Source organism: Mesoplodon mirus (assembly GCF_964341445.2).
Source record: "Mesoplodon mirus genome assembly, chromosome: 6".
NCBI classification, from domain to species: domain Eukaryota; kingdom Metazoa; phylum Chordata; class Mammalia; order Artiodactyla; family Ziphiidae; genus Mesoplodon; species Mesoplodon mirus.
Window position 1 is genome coordinate 106,597,353 of NC_138982.1, and position 27,974 is coordinate 106,625,326.

General features: G+C 35.7%; 1 protein-coding gene across 3 annotated transcripts in view; it reads right to left on the reverse strand.

The window, feature by feature from the left end:
• The window catches only part of ZNF654 (zinc finger protein 654), a 94,255-nt gene that overhangs the window by 29,626 nt on the left and 36,655 nt on the right, over nt 1-27,974 (reverse strand). For 2 of the 3 annotated variants that reach the window (XM_082625918.1, XM_082625919.1), the window contains exon 3: nt 5,705-5,786. In XM_082625918.1, the coding sequence (XP_082482044.1) occupies nt 5,705-5,786 (82 nt within the window). Of the gene's footprint in view, nt 1-5,704; nt 5,787-27,974 lie in introns of those variants that run through there. The other variant, XM_082625920.1, reaches the window with a different exon arrangement.

Genomic DNA, 27,974 nt, shown 5'->3' on the forward strand with positions numbered 1-27,974 from the left:
AATTTATACACTGACCCCAAAGGATGGGGATAGAGTTTTCTCTGAGATCAAGGTAGGCTCATTAAAACATTTGTAGAGCTCTAGCAGTAACGCTTTTAATTACTGGTTGGCATTTTGTTGACTACTCCCGGGTCTCTCTTTCTTTTTTTCCCCTAAATTAAACAAGTGAACAAAAATCTTTATAACATCTATTTTTCTCTTGATTAATAAAAAGTATACATGTTCTTGGATTAAAAAGAAACAAATTAGGAAGATACATATATAGACCCATGAAACTAAACATTATTGCACATCATCAGTACTTGGATATTCCAAAGATATTTAAAACTCTTGTGTCTAGAATGGAACTTATCTTCTTTCTATATCCTCCTCTTCCCCCTATGATCACTGCTCACTTAGTGAACAGCACTACCCTACGTGGTTACTTCAGCTCAGATGCCCAAGAATATACTCGATTCCTCCCTGTCTTCCTTACCTCCATCCAATCAATAACATAATCTGAGATTTTAGTTCCTGATTATTGTGTGTGTGCTTTTATTTAAAACTTGTATTTTCTTTTTTCAGAATCATTTCTGATATTAATAGGATTTTCATAATAACGATATGAACAATAGTGTGCTAATTTTTACTTGTTTCTTCAGGTCAGTCCTATTTTTTTCTGTAATAACTCTGTGTAAATTCTTTGTTTGGATCACTTCTAAATCAGCTGGCATACTTCTTTTATTTGTTTTCCTGATAAAAGATGTAGCTGGTTTGTTTTCCAAGTATTTGGACTATTTACTTCTGTTGCCCTCTCTCATAGACTATAGGGCCTGGCAGCTGTATTATTAAATAATATTTTTCCCTTTAAAAACTCCAGACATTATTTATTTATTCTGGCATTTGTTACAGTGAAGAAGTTCACTGCAGACCTGATTTTATTCTTTCCTTTGTGAGAATCCTGTTTGTTCTACAGGAGTCCTGCATCTGTAGGAATTTTTCTTTATCCTGAAAACTGAAATAAGATACAGCTGTATGTAATTATGAATTGAAAATTAATGTTTAAACATTATTTCCTTCACTGATTTGGATTTTCCTGGAGCTAATCTGCTGTTGATCACCTTCACCTCACTTTTAGTTTAGTAGTTTCATCTCCATACAATATTTTACTTCCATACATTCCTGAGGTTGTCCCTTCTTTACAATTTCACTTCCAGTTTCATGGAAGATACCATAGACTCAACCACAGCAAGAACATAACTGATCCTTTTTTTAAAAACTGTCTTATCTTACCATGTAACTGATGGTAATTGGTATTAGTCTCTTTATTCATCTTTACCTAGAGTATTTAGAACAGAGAGCTCTTTTACTAATGGGTAAACAGGTCTCTGTCAAATCCTTCAAGCCCAAACAGAGAAGGTAAAAGTTTATAAGTTTGATTTGTTAGATGAATGGCCCATGAGGCAGTAAATTATGAGGAAGCTACAGTGGGAGACAAAACTTTACAAAACTTTCTGACCTCTGGGTATTGGGGCAGGTTGCATTTAGTTTGGGTCATACAGTCATTCTCTCAATGGAAGGAATGCTCTCATGCAGAGCCATACATCCCATTTTTAATGTAGGTATAACACAATTCCTGTTCTGTTGGTTCTGCTGCACACCTAGTGCATTTTCAAGAAGCACCAACAAGAATGAGATTGGTCACGTACCAAATGCCCCACCACCTGCTATTTCCTCCAGCCCCTATTGTTACAAGCTTGTAGGGGGAGTGGCGTATTACTGGATAGCACTGGAAGGTCTCTCTTTTATCTCTCTCTCTCATCTCCCTATTTAATCACATTCAGTTAATCGACTGTTAATAATAAGTCCTCATCCTAGTTAACAGCATTTACAAGGAATTTTTTCCAAATTTTATATTATTTTTGTCATTTCATTAGGAATCTAAAATATTTAATTAACTTAATGGATTTTGGAGTGTATGAATTCAATCACGAGCCTATGGAAAGCTCACTAATGAACAGATTAAAAATAATAATGAGGTAGGGGCATCATATAAGAAATGTGTCATCTTCTTGCGTTGAGGTAAAGAAGTTACTGGAAGCCAAGTGCCAAGTAAGTAAGGTCTTAGAAGCCAGCACAGATCTTGCTCAACTTACAATGGGGTTAAGTCCCAATAAACCACCGTAAGTTGAAAATATAAGTCGAAAATGCATTTAATACACCTAACCTCCCAAACATCGTAGCTTAGCCACGCCTACCTTAAAAATGCTCAGAACACTTACATTACAGTTGGGCAACGTCATCTACCACAAAGCCTATTTTATGATAAAATGTTGAACATCTCATGTAATTTATTGATTATACTGAAAATGAAACAGAATGGTTGTCTGGGTACAGAATGCTTGTAAGTGTATTGGTTGTTTACTCTTGTGGTGGCATGGCTGACTGGGAGCTATGGGGAGCTGCTGCTTGCTGCAGCTGCCCAGCATATGAGACAGTATCACATGGCATATCACTAGCCTGGGAAAAGATCAAAATTTGAAGTACAGTTTCTACTGAATGGTATGCTTTCACACCATTGTAGAGCTGAAAAATCGTTAAGTTGAACCATCGTTCAGTTGGGAACTATCTGTATATGGAACATCTGGCTCTAAGAATGAAGTTTCCTCTTGGAATAAAGCAGAGGAAAAAATATCGTCAGTGATAAGAAAAATTAATAATTTCTACTTGAACAACTCAAGGTTTAGAAAATCTGAAATTCATGAAAGAACAGAATAAGCTTAAGAGGTAGGTTTTGATCTCACTGTGAAAAACAGAAATCCGAACAGTATGACTTCAGAGTTCACACATTTCACCAGACAGGTTACAGGCCTGCCTTAGGCCTTAAGCCTGATCATTTTTCTAAGAACCATGCCAAACCGATGAACCTATATACAGCAAGTACGATCATTATCCCCATTTTACAAATGATAAAACTGACACAGAAATTATGTAACTTGCCCAAGATGACAGAGTGGCAAGCTGGGATACTCACAGTTGGAAAATGGGAGGGGAGTAGGTGGGGGAACAGATGAGCGATTAACTCAAACCCAGCAAATAATGTTAGTCCCTTGCTAACCCAAAGCGTGATTAGGGAACGGCACCATCAGCGTCACCTCAGAGCGGCTTAGAGATGCAGACTCTCAGGCCTCACCCCAGAACTACTGAGTCATAACTTGGACTTTAACAAGATCCCCAGGTGATCTTTATGTACATTAAAGTATGAGCAGCCCTGTGTCTGTCCTACTTCTTGTAGAGGAGAAAGAGCATGATCTTAAGCTGTATGAAAGATGGATAGAAATGTACCACTTGGGAACTAGGGCTTGCACCAGTAGAAAGTATTAAAAAATTCAAAAGTGACATTGGGATTGTCACTGGGTTATCAAAGGTCAGTCAAAGCCTGGAGAATTCACAAAACTTAGCAAATGTGAGGTTTTAGAAGAGTATACATGATGAACTATGTGTTGGTCTTTCCTGGGTCGCTTAGGGCACATGTCTGGGAAGCACCAGCAGCAAAGCACCAGTAGCAGCAGTTCAGTTAGAAATTGGAAGACTATTCTCCACATAAAGCTAAGATGGGAACAGAAGGTGAAATCTCTCCAAGGAGGCAGGAGTTAGAGGCCCAAGAAAATTCAGAGTAGGAAGAAGCAACAGCAACAAAAGTAGTGGAAATGCAGAGATTAAAAACAAACAGGAGAAGGGGCGGGCTTTAGAATTTGAGTAGGAGATAGAAAACAATACAAAACCATGAACTCTCCCTTGAGGGATTAATTATTTTGATAACTGAATGGAAACCCTGTTCACAAGAAAAAAAGAAAAAGGATATATCCCTTCACAAATGCTATGATTTCACACATTTACAACAGAAGTCAAGTATTGTCTCTCATCTACTCTAAAAACACTTCAGTCGTTCCCATTAAAGTCATGTGTCACTTTCTAAAATACTCTTACTTTACAAAGGTTTGACTTCTTGTCTTTCTGTCTCTACACCAGAATTAAACTACACAATAGCAGGGGCTTTTTTGGTTTTTGCTTATTTTGGTTTTTCCAGAGCTTAGTGCCTAGCACACAATGGGGACTAAATAAATATTTGCTTTAGTCATAGTTCAAGAATAGATTGCCAAGAACACAAGTGTCAAAGGAAAAATGGAATGGAAAATTAAGAAGTTTTAAATACTTGAATATAGACTCTAATTAGAATGCAAGCTCCATGAGAACAGGTATTTTTACCACTTGCTGAATGTAAGGATGGATAAAGTAGAAAGTTCAATATAATGTACCTAATTTCACTGATTCTAATATACATTTTTTCATATTTTTGTAACTCTGAAATCAGATTATGTTTTACATTCAATGCTATCTTTGAATCCACGTCAGCCTGGTAATGGTCATGATGTAGTTGTCATTCTGCATGCACGGACATTCAGAGACAACATGAAAACTTGCAAAAGGGTATATTGGTGACGCAGAATAAAATCCAGGAGACTAGCAGAGCACTCTCTTAACTCTTGGATATCAGATGGTATAGGAAGGGTATAGGGTAATTAGTCTAATTTAACAATACCCCTGAAGCAGGAGTCAAAAGTTGATTAAACAGAACTTATTATAAAGCCAGCTTAAGCTTTTAAAAGCCCAGTACCAGTGACTTTTAGTTCTTTTATTAATTATTTTAGGAAATGCTGCATCACCAACACTTTTGATGCCACTGAAGACAAAATGGTGTAGAAAAATAGACACTGATGACTGGAAAGGAAAAGCAATTCTAGAGTAAGCTTCTGAATGTGAAGAAGTTTTAGATATACCTTAGCCAATTAAGTTTGCTTATAGTTTTCCTATTTTATGTATGTACCGGAGTGATCACTCATAAAAATGTTTTAATTCAGTCTAAAAGTTCTTTAAATAAACATGAAATAAAAATTCTAGGTGAGAGAAAGCACTGCATGACTTTTCTGTTACTCTGATGACTTCCTTCCTCAAGGTAGATTGCAGTACGCTGCCTGAACAACTATACCCCTAGGGGGAGCTCAAAGTACATCTTTCTTTATTCCACCCCAAAAAAGGGCAATGAGAGACTGCCAAGGACCCATTAGTGAGCCATGGTACTACGTATTGCTTCCCAACAAAATGGTAAAAACATCAAATGTTCTTGTATCTACAGGTGAGGTCTTAGATCTTTTGTCATTCCCTTCTGGATTTACTCTTCACTCACAGAGCATGTGCAAAAAAAAAAAAAAAAAAAATCTGCCTCCTATCTTGGGAAGGCTATTAAGAAAACAGATGAGAAAATCAGGAGACAACCAAAGGAAAAAGTGGCATGGGACAAACAGCCTGCTTCTAGTCTAGGCAAAAAGAGTCCTTTTTCCAGGGCTGAGTTCTACATGGGGCTTTGGAACAAAAGCCTTTAGCAATAAAAAGCAAGTATATGTCCAAGATGCGCTTGGGAATCTATAAGGGTGGTGGCAGCAGGCTCTAGTCTAGCAAATGTGGAATTAGAATCCTCTGTATGAATTGCGTAGAAGTACAGCTAAAGATTAATTTTAAGAACTTTCTTTTTTGCCAACATAACAGAATCTTAAGCATTGCCACCTTAGTAAATATAAAAGCTTATAATCAATATACTATTTTTAGGGGGAGAATAAAGGCCTGTTTTAAATGTAGACAATATGTAAGTAGTAAACTGTTTTACCTGGAATGATCCAAGAATATCCTTTAAGGGCTCTTCATAAAACTCATCTCTTCCAAAGAACAGCAGCAACTCAAAGAAACTCCTAGAAAGAATAAGTGAATGATAACTTTCATTGCTTCTCTGAATTTTTGCCCCAATTTAAAAGTCTCAAGAGATAACAGTTACATAATATCAGATATTTAGTTTTTAAATAGTTGGCTTTGAAAAATTATATTGATCATTTAGGATTCATGTTACGTTTTCAGTAAAATTATAATAAAAAGAAATACACTGAAATTCTATACCTATAGAATGAACAATTATGTTACTTATGTCTACCAGTGTTCACAATGGGGGAAAAAACGCAATGGTATACCAGGTGGCAAAAATGTGGCTATACATTTAACAATGATTCAAAATGGGCACATAGTCCACCTTCACCCCAATACAATGGACCCCAGAGAAAACTCAAAATCTGATTTTTTTCAAAGAGATACAAGGGGTGGTAAAATTGGCCCAAAAATATAAGAGGCACAATGAAAATCTCAGCCAACATTTATATTATAGCAATATCACCAATTTTATACCTAATAAATGACACATGGTCCTCAAACCCTAGGCTTACCTTGATTATCCCATTTATGATAAGTTGTCCAAACTCTGTGGTTCCTCCTTTTTAAATAAATTGTTTGGAAAATACTGTTACTAAGTACTTTATGTGCCTTTAACAATTCATGAGTTCACACAGGCAGAAATATAACTTATTTCCTAATCATAAGCATGGAAAACTATTAAAAATTATTTAATATTATTTAGTAATCCTAAAGTATCACAAATGACGAATCCCTGAAAATTTTTAAATTTTATTAACCTAGAAAACTCAACTAGGAATACCTGAAGTTGTATTTTTTTAAACACTTCTGGAGCCTTTGTTTGAGGCATAATTGACATACAACAATATATTAGTGTCAGCTGTACAACATAATGATTCAACATTTGTATATATTGTGAAATGATCACAGTAAGTCTAGTTAACATCCATCACCATACATAGTTGCAATTTTTTTCTTGTGATGAGAACTTTTAAGATTTATTCTCTTAGCAACTTTCAAATATGCAACATAGTATTATTAACTATAGTCACCATGCTGTATATTATTAATACCTCTCCATGATTTATTTATTTTATAACTGGAAGCCTGTACCTTTTGTCTCGCTTCGTGCATTCTGCCTACTCCCCACCCCCCACCTCTGGCAACCACTAATCTGCTCTCTGTATCTATGAGCTTGGTATTTTGGGGGTTTCTTGGGGTTTTTTTGTCTTAAAATTCAACATATAGGTGAGCTCATACAGTACTTGTCTTTATCTGACTTATTTCACTTAGCATAATGCCCTTAAGTTTCATCCACGCTGTCACAAATGGCAATACTGCATTTTTTAATGGCTAAATAATGTTTGATTGTGTATATATACCACATCTTCTTTATCCACTAATCCACTGATGGACACACTTAGGTTGTTTCCACATCTCAGCTCTTGTAAATAACGCTGCAATAAACATGGGGTGCATATGTCTTTTTGAGTTAGTGTTTTCATTTTCTTTGGATAAATACTGAAGTGGAATTGCTGGATCATATGATAGTTCCAATTTTAATTTTTTGAGGAACTTCCAGACTGTCTGCACCAATTTACATTCCCACTAACAGTGTACAAAGGTTCCCTTTTCTCTGCATACTTGCCAACATGTGTTATTGTCTTTTTACTTTTTGCCTTTAATCAAAGCAAATCACTAATAAAGACAACTTTTTAAATACAAATGCAAATGCAGAATATAACTGAGAATTTTAAAATTATATAAAAGACCTAGGTTTTACACAATAATTACAAAGACCCTTCTAAATACAGTATAGTAACCATACTCCATAAACTGATATATTTATAAATTTGACTACTTAAAATTTTTAAATGTCAACAGAACAAAACCACATAAAAGCAGTCAAAAGCAAAATGATACACTGAGAATCTTTGCTGATTTCCTTAATTAAAAAGCTTATACAAGTAATTTTTGTTTTTTTAAAAAAAGTTAACAACCTAGTAGAAAACTGGGAGAGAAGACCACAGAAAAGAAACGCAAGTGGATTTTTTTTCAAATATGAAAAGATTCTCTACTATAATTAAATAAGTGAAATTATAAAGATGAAGTGTCATGTCTCCTATCATATTACAAAAATAAAAATGTTGATATATCCCACGATGGCTCTGAAATACAGAAATAGGCTCTGCTATCTAGTTGGAGGGATGATAAGTGGTACTACTTTCAAAGGCAACATAGTAATAGTCAACAAAATTTTAAACGCACACATACCATTAGACTTACCATTTCCATTTATAAGAATTTAATCCTCCAAATAATAGACACATAAGTTCAAAGACACACATATATATGGATATGCATCCACAGATGGTTTGTAGCAGTAAAACAATGGAAACATACTAAATGTCTACCACAGGGGACTGGTTAAATTATAATATACCCATGAAGTGAAATATAATACAAATATTAAGGAGAATATTAGTGAGAATATATTTACATCTATATGAATAGATAAGGGGAAAATTCCAGCACATATTGTTAAACAAAGGTGGAGAAATCCATTCATTACATTATCACTGGTGTAAAGGAAGGGAGAGAGTAGAAGGCACATGTACACCAATGTATATTGCCAGAATACTAGAGGGATATGCAACAAACTGGTAAAAACAGTTGCCTTTACATAGGGGAAACAGAAACTAGGGGTCAGGGATGAAAAGGAGAATTATTTTTCATTATCAACCATTATGTATTTATTTTACCATCAATAAGTAAGTATAAAATAGCACCATCAATGTACTTCTGGAATCTTCTCTATCCCTATTAATAAAGCATTAATTCACATCTATCTCATCCTTAAACTTCTAATAGACCCTACCTCTTGTCTTGCTATTCCACATTTACCTAAAATCCATGTTCAACATGGCTGCCATTGTTATCTTCCTAAAACACAGAATGATCTACTTACAGACTTACCACTTGCTGTGTAGATTTTACCATCTAAAGCAAAGACCTTCAGCTGACACATTTGTTTTATATAGATCAAATATATTTTTTAAATATTTTAGTTTCCAATATTTAAAAACTGTGGTATTTCAGATTAAATGTAGATTTCTCTGAGCTCTTGATAAAGAGGAACCCCTGTAACACAGAGCTTGCATCTCTCCATAGCAAAATAAGCTGAGCAGCTACTGCCTTTAGTCAGGGCATGGACCTCTTTTCCAATTTGCCAGTCTCCATCCATCTCCCATTTCCCCAGCACACTGCCTACTTGACTTATTTATTACTTATATTCCCATCCTATTTTACTTAGGTATTTGAGATCACTGATGAAGAGGAGGAAATTCAGATTCCTTATTTTGACAAAAGAACCTTTATGTCTGATCCAAAACTACTTTTACACACATAGCAATTACCAAATTCCATGCTCAAATTGCAGCAAACTTTCCTACATAGCCTAAAACTCCTGTGTGCTTAAAGGTGTTTGGATCTGTTGCTTCCTCAAGACCTATTTATACGATTCCACCTAGGAACTTAGCCTAAAAACTCCTTTCCTTCTCTCCAGACTAATATATAGGTGATTCTTCTGTACTATCATAGTACTGTACTTTGCATATATCACTATTATAACATGTTGAAACAAGGAGGTGTTAACTTTGTACTAAGTACAATGGGGTAGAAATTGCATCATTACATTGAGTAGATAGTACTGACTGGTAGACCACTTAATTCTATTGAAGGAGGAAGAGATACAAAGGTTTTTAGTAGAAATAAAATATGCTATGGCAGTAAATTTAGAGATGAATGTGCAGATTAATATGACCTTGTAGATAATCTAAATATGCAGAATTATGTCTGTATTATGTGAACATGAAAGGGGAGCCAACATTACAAGAGATCTGTATGTGCCTCACTATCAGCTACCTCAATAACAAGGCCCAAGTCCAGTATAATGACATTAAAATGAGAAAAACTACATGCAAAATAAGTAGAGTAAATAATGATAAAACAATATGGTCTAGCTAACTGCCTGAGGGTAAGATTCAGCAAAGTCAACAAGTATTTACATAGCAGTGAAATCACTAAGGGAAAAACCTAGAGTATATGTAGAAGTAGAAACTTCCTGTCTCAGACCTGTTGAATTTCCTATTGCCTAGTGTAAAGGATCAACGAAGTGTTTAGAGATCAAACTGTCTAGCTCTCAAGGAGGCAAACTCTACAAGATGCAGGGTAAATGAGTCCACAATAGAACAAGGTAGGACCCCAAAATATATATAGCAGTCTAGAGCAGGAAGGCCTGTTGTTGTATAATACATGAGATAAGAATAGTTAGCCATATTTAAATTGTTAAAAAACAAAGACAAAAACAAACAAAAAAAACCCCAAAACAAAACACCCAAGAGAATATTTCCTAACAAGTAAAAATTATGTGAAATTTAAATATTACTGTCAATAAGTACATTATTATTCAAACAGAACCACACCCATATATTTACATATTGACTATGGTTGCTTTCATACTAGATAATAGAACTGAGTAGTGGCAACAGAGACCTTATGAGTTAAGCCTAAAAATACTTGCTATCTGGCCCTATACTCACCCATGGTCTACAGACACACTGGGTTTCAATCTCAGCTCCACCATTTCCTTGATATGTGACCCTGGGCAAGTCACTTAATATCTCTGTGCCTCGGTTTCTTTTTTTGCGGTACACGGGCCTCTCACGGTTGTGGCCTCTCCCATTGCGGAGCACAGGCTCCGGACACGCAGGCTCAGCGGCCATGGCTCATGGGCCCAGCCACTCCGCAGCATGTGGAATCTTCCCGGACCGGGGCACGAACCCGTGTCCCCTGCATCGGCAGGTGGACTCTCAACCACTGCGCCACCAGGGAAGCCCTCGGTTTCTTTATTTATAAAACAGGAATAATAACTGTAGCTACCTCTTGTAAAGCACTTAAAACAATCCCTGGGGGTGCTATAGGTGCATGCTAATAATAATATAGTACTACTACTTCTATTATTAACATTGCCATCAAAGTTTCCTTCAACAATCTAAGAAGAAACCTGAGGTCTTCACAGATTTGTTCTTCTCAGCTCTGCATATGTGAATTTTGTTGATATGTATGACACCAATTTTTCCTCACTTAAATTATGAAGATTTTTTAAGATATCTAACTTAATTCATCAAAATGTTTCTTTCCAAAAATTTATTATTGTATAATGTTATATTGGTTTTTAATGTTGAATGTTTCATATAGTGTTTAATGTTTGTGTAATAAAATATTTAGTATAATGCTTAATATGTCATAGTCTGTACATTAACCAATTATAATTAATATTAGTCCAAATTATGGGTTACCTACAGTTCATTCACCTAAATTGAAACAATTACTCAAAATAGAAATATCTAGGTAAAATGATTTATATAAAAACATAAATTATTTGCAGTGGGACAAGTATATTATAGATGGATGGCATGCCCTTTGAATTTAAAAAATTATACCTTTTACCATCATTTTTATTTGACTTTCATCAATCAGTATATTCCTATTAGCTATTTAAGTTTAAATAACTAGAATATCACTAAAGTCTCCATTTATGAAACAAACTATATTCTATCCTTGGGTTGCTTGGAATTCAGACCATATATTACAAGTGTTTACCAGACTTCACATATATTACAAGTGGTAATAAGGTACCAGACTTCTTAAAATACAAAGGCACATATAAATAGATTGGTAATTATGACCAGAATTACTTTTCTTTTTTGGGTCTCTGAAGCAGATAAGTAATTTTCACACTAAAATACAAGAATGTGGATTTGTGCATTTATCTGCCATAGGAAAATTCCACTAAATTATGATGCTTAACTATCCAAATACAAGAAATCCACTTACCAATTTAAGCCAAAGAAAATTAGGTTTGTTCTACATGAATTAAATAAGAATAGAATAAAATGTTATTGCCCACACTTTAAACACTCATTTTTAACAATTTCTTCTACACTTACTAATTCTAAATCTTTGATCATATAGATGTTTCAACTCAGCAGTACTTAATCTTTTTTTCCCCCCCCTTTGGCCACACCCGTGCAGCATGTGGGATCTTAGTTCCCTGACCAGGGAACGAACCCGCACCCGCTGCAGTGGAAGTGTGGAGTCTTAACCACTGGACCACCAGGGAAGTCCCAGCACTACTTAATATTAACAAAGAGCATTTACTTTGTCATACTCAAGCATTCCAATGCATTTATCTTCAAAATACTTTCTTCAGTAATGTCTTTAGTGAGGAAAGAAGAGATTCATAGTTTTTTTTTTCAACTATATACTGATAAACTGTACATTATTTTCTCTAAAGTATGACAGACTAGTACCCTTAGCGATTCACCATCTGAAAACAAGTAAAATGCTGGATAAAATAGCTGGCTTTTGCCTTGACTAAAACTTCAAACAGCTATACCAATATGCTCCTCCCACCAACTTCACCACATTTCTAAGACTGTTAAGGAAAACTGCCTGGTTGCACTTTGAACTACCCTGGAAAAGAAAAAAAAAAAAAACATCTAGTTTTAAAATCCTCTCATATAGGTTGTCACCTGAATTCATATTACGTTCGTGGTCCAAAAATTCTCAAGCCAAGAATTTAGCTAAGATTGGTCCTGGACTAGTAGTATCCCCAGGTCCCTGCCAGAAACAAATGTAGAGCCTTTCTGAATATCCACTTCAAATTCAGGCCTCAATTTTTGCAAATAAATTTATTCCAAGAAAATACAAATTCACAATGTAAATAATAATGATGATGATAATAAAAACCACAGTATATAAGGAAACACAACACCATGAGCAAGAAGCAACAGAAAGTCCATGAAGACTTTATATATTTAAACCAGACCCAGAATATAAAATGAGGATAATATTAAGGAATAAAGAAATATTAAAATGATAAAAAACAATAGCAGTCCAAAAACTTATAGAAATAAAAAGTAAAATAAATGAAATTAAAAGCCAATGAACATATTTAATTGCAGATTAGACACAGCTGAAGAAAGAACTGGTAAACAGAAAGATCTGTAAAAAAATAAAGTGCAATACAGAGAGACAAAGAAATGGAAAATACAAGCAAGAGTTAAAGACATGAGGAATGGAGTGTACAAGTCTAACATGCCTAATCATACTTCAAAAAAAAAAAAAAAAACAATGAGAGAATGAAGCTAAGACAAAAACTGGGTAAGAATTTTTCATAACTGATGAAAGATACCAATCCTCAGGTACAGGAAGCCCAGGAAATCTCAATGATTAATAAAAATAAATCTATACCTAGCTAATCACAGTAAGCTATAAAATGCCAAATACAAAGAACAATATATAAACAACCAGAGAATAATAAAGACTGTTTACAAAGACACAGGAAATTAAATTAGCAAGAGTCTAAGATGCAAATTAGTAAGCATATAGGCTAAAACATTTGACAGCATGAAGCAATAAGAATAACTTCATCTGGGCTTTTAAAAGTCATAGCAAAAATACATGGCATCAATAACATTAAAGTTGGAAGGAGAAGTTTCAGCCTTAGTGTTCCAGTGTTTTTGAGCTGGAGGAAGATAAAGAGCATATAAAATATATACTTCAGTAAGTTAAATATTAAATTCTCCTAATTTATAAATTTACATACCTTCAAGTTTTTCTGAAAGTAGAAAGTTGATTACAAAGTTAATATCTAGGAAAACCATGAAATGGCATGAGCAATGAAAAGGAACTTGCCAATATTAAAACATTTTTTAAAGCCTTTATTATTCAACTAGCATTATACTGACACATCAACAAATAGCCTAATGAAATCAAATGGAAAATCCAAAAATAGGACAACTGCATGTGAAAAATGAGTATATGACAAAAACAGCATCTCAAATCAGGGAAAATGTTTACTCCATATCAGGTAGCCCAATATTAAAAGACAAAATTGATTCACTCCAACTTCCAAACATAAGAAAAAATTCAAAATGGATAAAAAAACTTAAATATAAAAAATTAAACACTACAAATATCAGAAGTAATCACATATAACTTGGTTATAGAGAACTTTTTCTTAACTATGACTCAAAAGTCAGAAGCAACAGAACACTGATAAATTTTAATTACATTTTAAAATGTCTAAAAATATAAATGCCATAAGGAAAGCAAAACATAAATGAAAACACATACATCTGTAACTAACATCAGAGGAAGGGTTAATATCCCTAATACATAAAGAGTTTATGAAAACTGAGAAGAAAAAGTCCAACTAACTTATAGAAAATGGGCTTGAGATAATATAAACAGGTAGGTCATGGAAAATGAAACAAAATAGTCTTTAAGGATATGCAAAAGGGTGTTCACCTTCACTCACAATAAGAAAAATACAAATTAAAACCACACTGACATGCCATTTATCTCCTATTAGCTTAGCAAAAAATCAAAAGTTTGACAACACAAAACTGTGGTGATGTCTGAGGTAAAGCTTTATTTTATGGGTGAGAATGCAAAATGGTACAAGCTGTATAAAGGGAACTTTGAGACTACTTAGCAAAATTACATATCTATTCATCCTTTGACACAGATTCTAGGAGCCTACCCCAAATATCTACTGGCAAACATACAAAAAGATGTATGCCAATGGATATTACTCATAGCACTATTTGTAATAGGAAAACAATGGAAGCAATCCAAATATTTATCATTAGAAGGCATGTTGAATGAACTATGGTACATCTACACAATACTGTAAGATGTAAAAAGGAATTTGGACTATCTCTGTATCACTATGGAGTGATCTCCAAGATATAATATTAAGTGAAAAAAACAGAGTGTAGAAAAGTGTGTACCTGTTTATCTAAAAAAGGGCATAGGGGTATGGATATACATCTGTTGGAACTTGCTTTTCTATCCAACTAATTTGTTTTTAATAGGTTTAGGCAATTTACATATATTGCTTGGATTAAAACCTACCATGGGTTTGTTCTCTGTTCATTGCTCCATCTGATGCTTCTTCTACCTTCTTTTGGATTGAGTGATTTTATGATTCCATTTTATCTCCATTTTCGCTTAATATATCCATCTCTGTATTCAATGTTTTTAGTGATTACTCTAGGGTTTACTATGTATATAAGTCCTAGCCTACCTTCAAATGATATTATGCTGCTTTAAGTATAATAATCCTTGTGCTCTTTTTGTCATTCATTTAAATTTTACATGCTACAAACAATACTTCACTACAATTTTTGCTTTAATCTCAGCACTTAGAAAATATAACCCATAGGCTGGCTGCCAGTTTCTGTAAAAGTTTTACTGGAACACAGCCACATGCATTCATTTATGTTGTCTATGGCTACCTTAGCGCTACAAGAGCAGAGTTGAGTAGTTACTCTATGATCTGCAAGGCTAAAGTATCTGGCCTTAAAAAAAAAAAAAAAGTTTGCCAACCCCTGCATTAAACAGTTACGTTTCACAGTGACTAAAAAATTTTTAAATTCAATTTTACATTTACAGTTGGCTCTTAAACAACATAGATTTGAACTGTGAAGGTCCACTTATATGCAGATTTCTTTCAATAAATATGTACTAAAGTACTACGCAATCTGTGATTGGCTGAATCCATGGATGCAGAATAGCAGAAATGGAAGCCTGACTGTAAAGTTCTACATGAATTTTCGACTGTGTGGGAGGTTGGTGTCCCTAACCCCTCCACCATTCAAGGGTCAACTGCATCTTCAAGTTTGTACCATTTTCAGATCTCATTTCTTTAGGTAGATTTTCTGTCTGGCATCATACTTGTGCTGATTGTTTTTGTAGTTCAGGTCTTCTGGGAATAAAGTCTTTCAGTTTTTGCTTCCGTGAAAACATCTTTATTTCTCCCTCTCGAATTGATAGTTGAAAGAATTGTTCTTTTAGCCCTTTAAAGATGTCACTTGACTGTGTTCTGGCTTGCATAGTTTCTGAGATGCCTGTTGTAGCTTTCTAAATTGGGTAATGTCTTTGTTCTCTGGTGGCCTTCAAGATTTTCTCTGTGATTTTTTGAGTTTGAATGTGATGCATCTAGGGGACCTAGGTGGTAGTCTGAGAGAGTTTGAAATTATCCTGTTTGTTGTTCTGAGTTTCTTAGACCTGTGGTTTAACATCTTTCATTATATTTGAAAAATTCATGGCTACTATTTTATACTTCTTCTGCCTCATTTTTCTTCTCTTTCTGGGATTCTAACAGACATATGTTATACAATTTCATATTTTCCCAACGCTCTTAGATGCTCTGTTCTGTTTTCTTCTCTTTTTCTCTTTGTCATTTAGTTTGGGTAATTTCTTCTGACCTATATTTGAGTTCATTCATTCTTTCCTCAATTGTGTTGTGTTGACTTTACTGATGAGCACATCAGAGGCACTCTTCATCTGTTACTATATCTTTTATTTCCAGCATTTCCATATGAATATTTCTTAAAAAGTGTCACAGCTCTCTGCTGAAATTCTCAATATGTTCAACCATGTTATCCATTTTTTCCCACTAGATCTTTATATCTAAATTTGATTCTACAAACTGCTTTGTCTCTTGATAGTGCATTTTTTTCTTTCTCTTTTTTATGTGTCTATAATTTTTGACTGAAAGCTGGACTTTATGATATATGAAAGTATAAACAGATGTTAATAAAATTGGTGCCTGGAAACAGACAAGCCTTTTCTTCTGCTAGCCTTTACTGTTGGGCATTTAAATAAATCTACTCATGAGTTAAGTGAGTTTGTGTTATTGCTATCATGTGGGTTGTTGCTATCATGACCTTCAGTGCACCACTGTCTTCAAATTCCTCCCCTGTTATATTGTGTTGAGGATGGAGCCTGGGTTGCCAGATAATATTTTAGGCTTCCTGGGCCACATTAAGTCTCTTCCACATTTTTTTTTTAAACACCATTGTTTAAAAATATAAAGACCAGTCTTAGCTTGGGAGCCATATTAAAAACAAAACAAAACAGAAACAGCCATGGGCAGCATTTGACCCCATGGGCCATAGTCTGCCAACTCCTAAGGTAAAGAATAATCAGGTTAAGCAGAGAAATGGAGGACATAAAAGACCCAATTAAAACTTTCATAAATAAAAAAATACAATGTCTGAGATGAAAAATACATTGTATGGGATTAATGTCAGATTAGACTCTGCAGAAGATAAAATCAGTGAAAACAAGGTATAGCATTACTAAAACAAAACACACACAAAAAAAGACGGGAAAAAAATGAACAGAACAATCAGTCAGGTGTGGGTCAACTGTGGATTCCCTTCAAGTGGTGTCCTTTAAGAAGACATAATGGTGACTTCTTAAAAAATTGTTGTTTTTTACAACTGAAAATAAAATTTATTTGTAATATTTATTTAATTCATTTTAAGAAAGGAAATACATTTTTACATAGTCTTGTGAAATATCTATAGATACATGTTTTTTCTTAGCTTTTTTATCAGTTGTCTAAATAGTGAATTCTGAAAATTCTGACAAATAAGCAATGTAGGATACAATTTATGATACTCCTGTGAAAGACCTCCGTAAGTTTCCACCTTACTTCTTTTTTTTCCTAAAAAATTCTTGAGAAAATTTCCCAAATTTGGTTAAAAAGTACAAATCCAAAATTCCAAGAAGTTTAAGAGTAAGAAATGTGAGAGATATTACACAAGGAAAATTACAATCAAGTTTCTTAAAACCAGCAATAGATTCCAAAAGACACCAATAAGAAAATGAAAAGACAAGCCACAGAATAGGTAAAAGTATTTACGAATCATAGATCTGACAAAGAATGTGCAATCAGAACATATAAAGAACTCTTACAACTTAATAAGGCAAACAATCCAATTTAAAAATGGGCAAAGATTTGAACAGACATTTTACCAAAGAAGATACGCAATAGCATATAGGTAACATGAAAGGATAGTTGCCATCAACAGTGCTGAGGAAGTGCAAATTAAAACCAAAATAAGATACCATTACACAACTACTGGAATAGCTATCATGAAAAAGACAAATAATCACAAGTGTTAGTGAACATATGGAGACACTGAAACCTTTCTAGATAGCTGGTTAGAATTTTAAATGGTGTAGTCACTTTGGAAACAGTCTGGCAGTTCTATGTTAAACCGAAGTTAAACATAAACTTATCATAGCATCTAGCAATTCCATCCCTAGGTATCTACTCAAGAGAAACAAAAACATTTGTCCACTTGTACACAAATGTTCATAGCCAAAAAACTGCAAACAATCCATATATCCATCAATTGCTGATCGTAAAAACAAAATGTACTATATCCATTCAATGGATTACTATCCAGCACAAAAATGAATGAGCTACTGATAAGTGCTAAAACATGAATGAACCTCAAAAACATTACTCTAAATGAAAGTACTCATATGTAAAAGCCTACATGTTGTGACATATTGTTTACATAAAATGTCTAGGTATAGAAACTCTATTAAGATAGAAAACAGATCAGTAGTTGCCTTGGGCTGGGAATTGTCTGGAAGTAAGTATGAGGGGTATTTTAGAGGTGGAGAAAATGTAGTAACACTGGATTGTGGTGACGGCTACACAACTTTATAAATTTACTATAAATCATTTAATTACACTTAAACTGCATGAACTTAATGACATGGAAATTATGCCTCAATAAAGCTATAAAAGAAAGACAACTAGCAATGGGTAAAGAGTGTGGAGGTATAGATGAAAGAAGACTGAATACATATTGATAATTATTGAAGCTGGTGATGGGTAAGGGCAGGTCATTATACTATTCCTTCTACTTCTGTGTAGGTTTGAAAATTATAATAATTTAAAAAATTTATAAAACAATGCATTGACGTAGGGAAACAGGTCCTCTCTTATATGGCTGGCAATATTGTAAATTGCCTCAACTTCTACAGGGAAAATTTGGCACTCTCAAAATGACAAACCTAAGACTCTTTGATCTAGCAATTCTACTCCCAGGATACCTGTACAATATACAAAACTCCTTGCACAGGTTTACCTCAGATATTGCAGATTCAGGTCCAGATCACCACAATAAAGCAAATATTGCAATAAAGACACATGAATTTTTTGGTTTCCCAGTGCATATAAAAGTTATGTTTACACTATACTATAATCTATTAAGTGTGCAATATCATGTATAAAAAAGTATAGACCTTAATTTAAAAATGCTTTCTTGCTAAAAAGTGCTAACCATCATTTGAGCCTTCAGTGAGTTGTAGCAGGAACATCACAGATCACTGATCACAGATCAAAACAAATGTAATAATAATGAAAAAGTGTGAAACATTATGAGAATTACCAAAACATGACGAAGAGACATGAAATGAGCAAATTGTGTTGAGCACCAACAGACCTGCTCAACGCACGGTTGCCACAAATCTTCAACTTGCAAAAAACACAGTTATCTGCAAATCAAATTAAGCAGAGTGCAACAAAACAAGGTATGCCTGTACATATTCCAAGTGCCTCTCATACGTGGCAATTCATTAAAATTCAAGATTCATTATTGTTGATAACAGCAATAGATTGGAACATAATCTAAACACCCATTAATAGAGTACCAGTTAGTTAAAATTTTTATATATCCATAACAGTTAAATACTCTACAACCATTATAATGACTGATGATAGTTTTTCTATGATGGGGAAAAATATCTGAATGAAGATATCTGAATTAAGAAAGGGTACAAGACAGTGCGCACACTACACTAGCATTTTTGTAAAATGGAGGAAAAGGAAACATGATTTTTTTTTCTTGTACATGCATAAAATATCTCTGGAAGGAAACCCAAGAGAACAATTACACTGTTTGCTTATGGAAATTGAAACTAAATGGAACTAAGCACATTTCCACTGTAAACGAAATTGACGGATGTAAATTGAACAGTATCTCCTTGTATGCTCACCATAATTTCTGAATTTTGAAACATGAACATGTGTTACCTACTCAAAAAAAAAAAAAAAAAAAAAAAAAAGAAAAGAAAAAGTGATAGAGAAAATCTTAAAAGCAGCTTCCCAAAAGGGCACATTATATACAGGGAAACAAAAATAAGGACAGCAGACTTTTCATCAGGAAAAAAAAAACTGCGCAAGCCATAAAACAATGGATGGACACCTCTGAAAGTACTAAGGATAAAAATCCTGTCAATCAAAAATTCAATAATCAGTGAAAATATCTTTCAAAAACAGAGGTCTCTGACCTCCAAGACAATCAGCACACCACAGAATCATATCCATCTCACTGCTGACAACCTTGTGATGAACCTACAGGATGAAAGTTTCACCCAAGGAAGTGACAGCTTTATAAAGGGTAAGAATTGAACCTAGTGACCAAGAACTCCTCCCCCAGAGAAGAAATGAATCTCTTTCTCCCTTGGTGTTTGAGGAGCCAGCTTGGGGTCCAGCAAACCCCACCCTGACCCCAGTATCATGTGATGGTCCCCTCTGCTCCAGTCCTCCCAACCCTTCTTGGATGAATGAAAATTGACCCATTTTCAGGGGAATGACTTTCCTCCTCACTATGTTGGCGTGAGGTATTGGAACAGTGTGTGATTTTTCAGTGGTTTCCGACACTGTTGGTTCCTCCCTTGAGGTTGGGAGGCAATAACTACCATCCCAGGACTTCTCAATACATTTTTATTACTTAAACCGATGGGGGAAAATACCCCAGAGATCTCTGTCAGTTATGCAGAAGCCAACAGGTTAATGGTTAAGTTTGATCAAGGGAGGCAATGGTAGAAAACTGAAAGTTAGGAGGAAGGGAGGAATAAGCAGTCTTTTCCCCCTGCCCTTCTTCTTCTGGGACCTCTTTAGCAGTAATTATATTTCTTCCGAGGTCTCCTCTCACACAAGTCAATGCTTCTTCCCCTCATCAACCATTTCCAGTCTCCGAGTTCTAGTATTCCATCCTTGTGCCTTTGTCCTTTTATTTCCAGGACTAACAGCGACTTAACTACTAGTTGCTAAGTCTAGGTTCATCATCCTCTCCTTGGTCTATTCTCTCAGATCTTCTAACACCTATGAAACTGGTTCTATAAATTAAATTAAATTCTCTCTACTGAATTACCTAGCATGACTTACATTTTCCTAATGAGATCTTGATTTAAATAACCTATAAAACTCACCCATAACTTATAAACTTACCTCCACCTATAAACCTATCTTAATCAAAAAGAAAGTAAAAAAGGAAACAAAAATAAACTTACTTGTGATTATTCCCTATAAGACCAGCAGGAAATTATACTCCATCCCCCCAGTTCCAAAATTAGAATGGAAAACTTTTTCAAAAGTTCATGGTTTAAGAAAAATATAACCAATAAGCTACAGCCAAGATGAGTCACATATTTGTTTTTATTAAATATTTAAAAAATATGTTTGCCTTGGTACCTTCATCCTAGGAAAAATTTTTAATTGCAATATAATTTACATATAACATTATATTAGTTTCAGGTGTACAATAATTTGATACTTGCATATATTACAAAATGATCACCACAACAAGTCTAGTTAACATCCGTCATCACATATAGCCATAATGTTTTTTCCTATGATAAGAGCTTACAAGATCTACTCTCTTAGCATCTTACAAATTTACAATACAGTATAATTAACTATATAGTCACCAAGCTATACATACATTCAATGACCTATTTATTGTATAACTGGAAAGTTTCTGCCTTTTAACCACCTTCACCCATTTGGCCTACCCCCAACCCCCACCTATGGCAACCACCAATCTGTTTTCTGTATCTATGAGTTCAGTTTTGTTTTCTTTTCTTTTAGTTTCCATATATAACTGAAATCGTTAGGGTATTTGACTTTCTCTGACTTATTTCACTTAGCATAATAACCTCAAGGTCCATTCATATTGTCACAGATGGCAAAACTGCATTCTTTTTTATGGCTGATAATAGTCATATATATATATATATATATATATACATACATACATACATATCACATATCACATACATACATACATAGACATACATACATATCACATATCACATACATATCACATCTCTTTATCCTTTCATCTATCAATGGACACTTAGGTTGCTTCCATATCTTGGCTACTGTAAATAGCAATGAACATAGGGTTGGCAATATCTTTTTGAGTTAATGTTTTTACTTCTTTCATATTAATACCCAGAAGTGAAACTGCTGTATCATATGGTAGTTCTATTTTTAACTTTTTGAGGAACTTCCACAGTAGCACTTTCCATAGTGGCTGCACCAATTTACATTCCCAAAAACAGTGCACAAGGATTCCCTTTCTCCACATCCTTGCAACACTTACTACTTCTTGTCTTTTTGATAAAAGCCATTCTAACAGGTGTGAGATGACAGCTTATTGTGGTTTTGATTTGCATTTCCCTGATGATTAGTGATGTTGAACACATTTGCACATACCTGTTGGTCATCTGTATGTCTTCTCTGCAAAACTGTCTATTCAGATCTGCCCATTTTTTTTAATCTGATTGTTTTTTGCTATTGAGTTGTATGAGTCTTTATACTTTCTGTATTTTGGATATTAACCCCTTATCAGATATATAATTTGCAAATATTTTCTCTCATTCAGTAAAATTGCTTTTCATTTTGATGGTTACCTTTGCTGTGCAGAAACTGTTTACTTTGATGTAGTCCCACATGTTGATTTTTCTTTTTTGTTTCATTTGCTTTTGGTGTCAAATCCAAATAAATTATCACCAAGAACAATGTCAAGGAGCTTGCCACCTATGTTTTCTTCTAGGAGTTTGATAGTTTCAGGTCTTACATTCGATTCTTACATCCATTGTTAGTTGATTTTTGTGTATGGTTTGAGATAGTGGTCCAGTTTCATTCTTTTGCATTTGGCTGTCCAGTTTTCCCAACACCATTTATTAAAGAGGCGGTCCAATCCCCACTGTATATTCTTGGCTCCTATTTTATAAATTAACTGACCATATATGTGTTGGTTTACTCCTGGGCTCCCTATTCTTTTCGAAGACCTATGTGTCTGTTTTTATGTCAGTACCATACTGCTTTGATTACTATAGTTTTGTAATATACAGTTGACCCTTGAATAACTTGGGTTTGAACTGTACAGGTCCACTTATACCTGGATTTTTTCCCCTAAATATGTACTATAGTGCTACAAAATCTTCAGTTGGTTGAATCTGTGGATGTGGAACCTTGGATACAAGGGCTGAATGTAAAGTTATACACAGATTTTCAACTGCACAGGGGATGGGAAAGTTGGTGTCCCTAGCCCCCCATTGTTCAAGGGTCAACTTAGTTTGAAAATCAGGAAGTATGATGCCTTCAGCTTTGTCTTTCTTTCTCAAGATTGCCTTGCCTATTTGGGGTCTTTTATGGTTCCATACAAGTTTTAGGAGTTGTTAGTTCTATTTCTGTCAAAATTTTAATGTATTGTTGCATTCAGTTTGTTAATATTTGATTGAGGATATTTGCATCTATGTTCACCAGGGACGTTGACCTGTAATTTTCTTTCATGATACTCTTGTCTGGTTTTGATATTAAGGTAATGTTGGCCTCGTAAAATGAGTTTGGAAGTGTTCCCTTCTCTTCTATTTTTTGGATGAGTTTGAAAAGGATTGGTATTTAATTATTTGAATGTTTGGTAGAATGTTTGGTAGAATTTGCCAGGAAAGCTGTCTGGTCCTGGATTTTTGTTTTTTGAGAGGTTTTGGACTACTGATTCAATATCCTTACTAATAAGGATGCTGCACTGTTCAGATTTTCTATTCTTCATGATTCACTCTTGGTAGGCAGTATATGTATGTAGGAATTTATCCACTTCTTCTCAATTGTTAAATTTACTGGAGTATAACTATCCATGGTATAGTCAACTCTATATCTGTAGGTTCTGCATCCATGGATTCAATCCACCACAGATCAAAAATATTGAGGGGAGGGGCAATTCCAGAAGGTTCCAAAAAGCAAAACTTGAATTTGCTGAGCACTAGCAATGATTTACATAGCATTTACTTTGTATTAGATATTACAGGTAATCTAGAGATGATTTACAGTATATGAGAGAATGTGCTTGGGTTATATGCAAATAATATGCCAATTAATATAAGGGATTTGAGCATCCGTGGATTTTGGTATCTGTGGGGAAATCCTGGAACTAAGCCCCCATGGGCAACAAGGGACGAATGTAACCTCTTATGATCCTTTGTATTTCTGTGGAATTGGCTACAGCATCTCCTCTTTTGTGTCTTACTTTTAGTCCTCTCTCTCTTTTTCTTGGTGAGTCTAGCTAAAGGTTTGTCAATTTTATTTATCTTCTCAAAGAACCAGCTCTTAGCTTCCTCAATCTTTCTTATCATCTTTTTAGTCTCTATTTCATTTAGTTCCACCCTGATCTTTTGTTATTTCCTTCCTTCTACTAACTTTGGGCTTCATTTGTTCTTCTTGTTCTGATTCCTTGGAGTACAAAGTTAGGCTGTTTATTTGAGATCATTTTTTTTTCTTGATGTAAGTATTTACTGCTATGAACTTTCCTCTTACAACTGCTTTGAGACTTTCAAGATGGCGGAGGAGTAAGAGGTGGAGATCATCTTCCTCCCCAAAGATACATCAGAAATACATCGACATGTGGAACAACTCCTACAGAACACTTACTGAACCCTGGCAGAAGACCTCAGACTTCCCAAAAGGCAAGAAACTCCCCACGTACCCAGGTAGGGCTAAAGAAAAAAGAAAAAAACAGAAACAATGGAATAGGGACAGGACTTGCACCTCTGGGAGGGAGCTGTGAAGGAGGAAAAGTTACCACACACTAGGAAGCCCCTTCACTGGCAGAGTCACGGGGGTTGCGGGGGGGGGGGGAAGCTTCGGAGCCACGGAGGAGAGCACAGCAACAGGGGTGCAGAGGGCAAAGCAGAGATTCCCACACAGAGGATCGCTGCCAACCAGCACTCACCAGCCTGAGAGGCTTGTCTGCTCACCTGCCAGGGTGGGTGGGGGCTGGGAGCTGAGGCTCCGGCTTCAGAGGTTGGATCACAGGGAGAGGACTGGGGTTGGCTGCGTGAACACAGCCTGAAGAGGGCTGGTGCGACACAGCTACTACTCCTGGAGGGAGTCCAGGAAAAAGTCAGGACCTGCCTAAGAGTCAAGAGACCAGTGTTTTGGGGTGCACGAGGAGAGGGTATTCAGAGAACTGCCTAAACGAGCTCCAGAGATGGGTGCAAGCCGCAGGTCTCAGTGCGGACACCACAGACGGTCATGAATCACTAAGACTGCTGCTGCAGCCACCAAGAAACCTGTGTGCAAGCACAGGTCACTATCCACACCTCCCCTCCCGGGAGCCTGTGCAGCCCGCCACTGCCAGGGTCCCGTGATCCAGGGACAACTTCCCCAGGAGGACACACAGTGCACCTCAGGCTGTTGCAATGTCATACTGGCCTCTGCCGCCGCAGGCTCACCCCGCATTCTGTACCCCTCCCTCCCCCAGGCCTCAGTGAGCCAGAGCCCCCTAATCAGCTGCTACTTTAACCCCATCCTGTCTGAGAGATGAACAGATGCCCTCAGGTGACCTACATGCAGAGGTGGGGCCAAATCCAAAGCTGAACCCCAGGAGCTGTGAGAACAAAGAAGAGAAAGGGAAGTCCTCCCAGCAGCCTCAGGAGCAGTGCATTAAATCTCCACAGTCAACTTGATGTACCCTGCGTCTGTGGAATACCTGAATAGACAACCAATTATCCCAAAATTGAGGAGGTGGACTTTGGGAGCAACAACATATATATTTTTTTCCTTTTTCTCTTTTTGTGAGTGTGTATGTGTATGCTTCTTTGTGTGATTTTGTCTGTATAGCTTTGTTTTTACCATTTGTCCTAGGGTTCTGTCTCTCCATTTTTTTTTTTATAGTATAGTTTTTAGCGCTTGTTATCATTGGTGGATTTATTTTTTGGTTTGGTTGCTCTCTTCTTTTTTTTCTTTTTTTGTTACTTAATTTTTTTCCCTCATAATTATGTATTATTCTTCATTTTAATAACTTTATTTTATTTTCCCTCCTTCCCTCCCTCCCCTCCCCCCCTTTCTTTCTTTCTTTCTTTTTTTCTCCCTTTTCTTCTGAGCCCTGTGGCTAACAGGGTCTTGGTGTTCCAGCCGGGTGTCAGGCCTATGGTCTGAGGTGGGAGAGTCGAGTTCAAGACACTGGTCCACCAAGACCTCCCAGCTCCACGTAATATGAAGTAGTGAAAGCTCTCCCAGAGATCTCCTTCTCAATGCTAAGACCCAGCTCCACTCAATGACCAGCAACTTTCAGTGCTGGACACCCTATGACAAACAACTAGCAAGACAGGAACACTACACAACCCATTAGCAGGGAGGCGGCCTAAAATCATAATAAGGTCACAGACACCCCAAAACACACCATGGGACACGGACATGCCCACCAGAAAGACAAGATCCAGCCTCATCCACCAGAACACAGGCACTAGTCCCCTCCACCAGGAAGGCTACACAACACACTGAAACAACCTTAGCCACTGGGGGCAGACACCAAAAACAACAGTAAGTACGAATGTGCAGCCTGTGAAAAGGAGACCCCAAACACAGTAAGTAAAGCAAAATGAGAAGACAGAGAAACACACAGCAGATGAAGGAGCAAGGTAAAAACCCACCACACCAAACAAATGAAGAGGAAAGAGGCAGTCTACCTGAAAAAGAATTCAGAGTAATGATAGTAAAGATGATCCAAAATCTTGGAAACAGAATGGAGCAAACAAAAGAAACATTTAACAAGGACCTAGAAGAACTAAAGAGCAAACAAACAATGATGAACACCATAAATGAAATTAAAAATTCTCTAGAAGGAATCAATAGCAGAATAACTGAGAAAGAAGAACAGATAAGTAACCTGGAAAATAAAAGAGTGGAAATAACTACTGCAGAGTAGAATAAAGGAAAAAGAATGAAAAGAATTGAGGACAGTCTCAGAGAACTCTGGGACAACATTAAACGTACCAACATTCAAAATATAGGGGTGGCAGAAGAAGAAAAGAAAAAGAAAGGGACTGAGAAAATATTTGAAGAGACTGTAGTTGCAAATTTCCCTAATATGGGAAAGGAAATAGTTAATCGAATCCAGGAAGTACAGGGAGTCCCATACAGGATAAATCCAAGGAGAAACATGCCAAGACACATATTAATCAAACTATCAAAAATTAAATACAAAGAAAAAATATTAAAAGCAGCAAGGGAAAAACAACAAATAACACACAGGGGAATCCCCAAGGTTAACAGCTGATCTTTCAGCAGAAACTCTACAAGCAAGAAGGGAGTGGCAGGACATATTTAAAGTGATGAAAGGGAAAACCCTACAACCAAGATTACTCTACCCAGCAAGGATCTCATTCAGATTTGACAGCGAAATTAAAAACTTTTCAGACAAGCAAAAGCTGAGAGTATTCAGCACCACCAAAAAAGCTTTTACAGCAAATGCGAAAGGAACTTCGCTACGGAGGAAACACAAGAGAAAGAAAAGACCTACAATAACAAACCCAAAACAATTAAGAAAATGGTAATAGGAACACACATATTGATAATTACCTTAAATGTAAATGGATTAAATGTGCCAACCAAAAGACACAGACTGGCTAAATGGATACCAAAAAAAGACCCATATATATGCTGTCAACAAGAGACCCACATCAGACCTAGGGACACATACAGACTGAAAGTGAAAGAATAGAAAAAGATATTCCATGCTAATGGAAATCAAAAGAAAGCTGGAGTAGCAATACTCATATCAGGCAAAATAGACTTTAAATTAAAAACTATTACAAGAGGCAAAGACGGACACTACATAATGATCAAGGGATCAATCCCAGAACAAGACATAACATTTGTACATATTTATGCGCCCAAACAGAAGCACCTCAATACACAAGGCAAATACTAACAGCCATAAAAGGGGAAAACGACAATAACACAATCAGAGTAGGGGACTTTAACACCCCACTTTCACCAATGGACAGATCATCCAAAATGAAAATAAATAAGGAAACCCACGCTTTAAATGAAACATTAAACAAGATGGACTTAATTGATATTCATAGGATATTCCATCCAAAAACAACAGAATACACTTCCCTCTCAAGTGCTCGTGGAACGTTCTCCAGGATAGATCATATCTTGGGTCACAAATCAAGCCTTG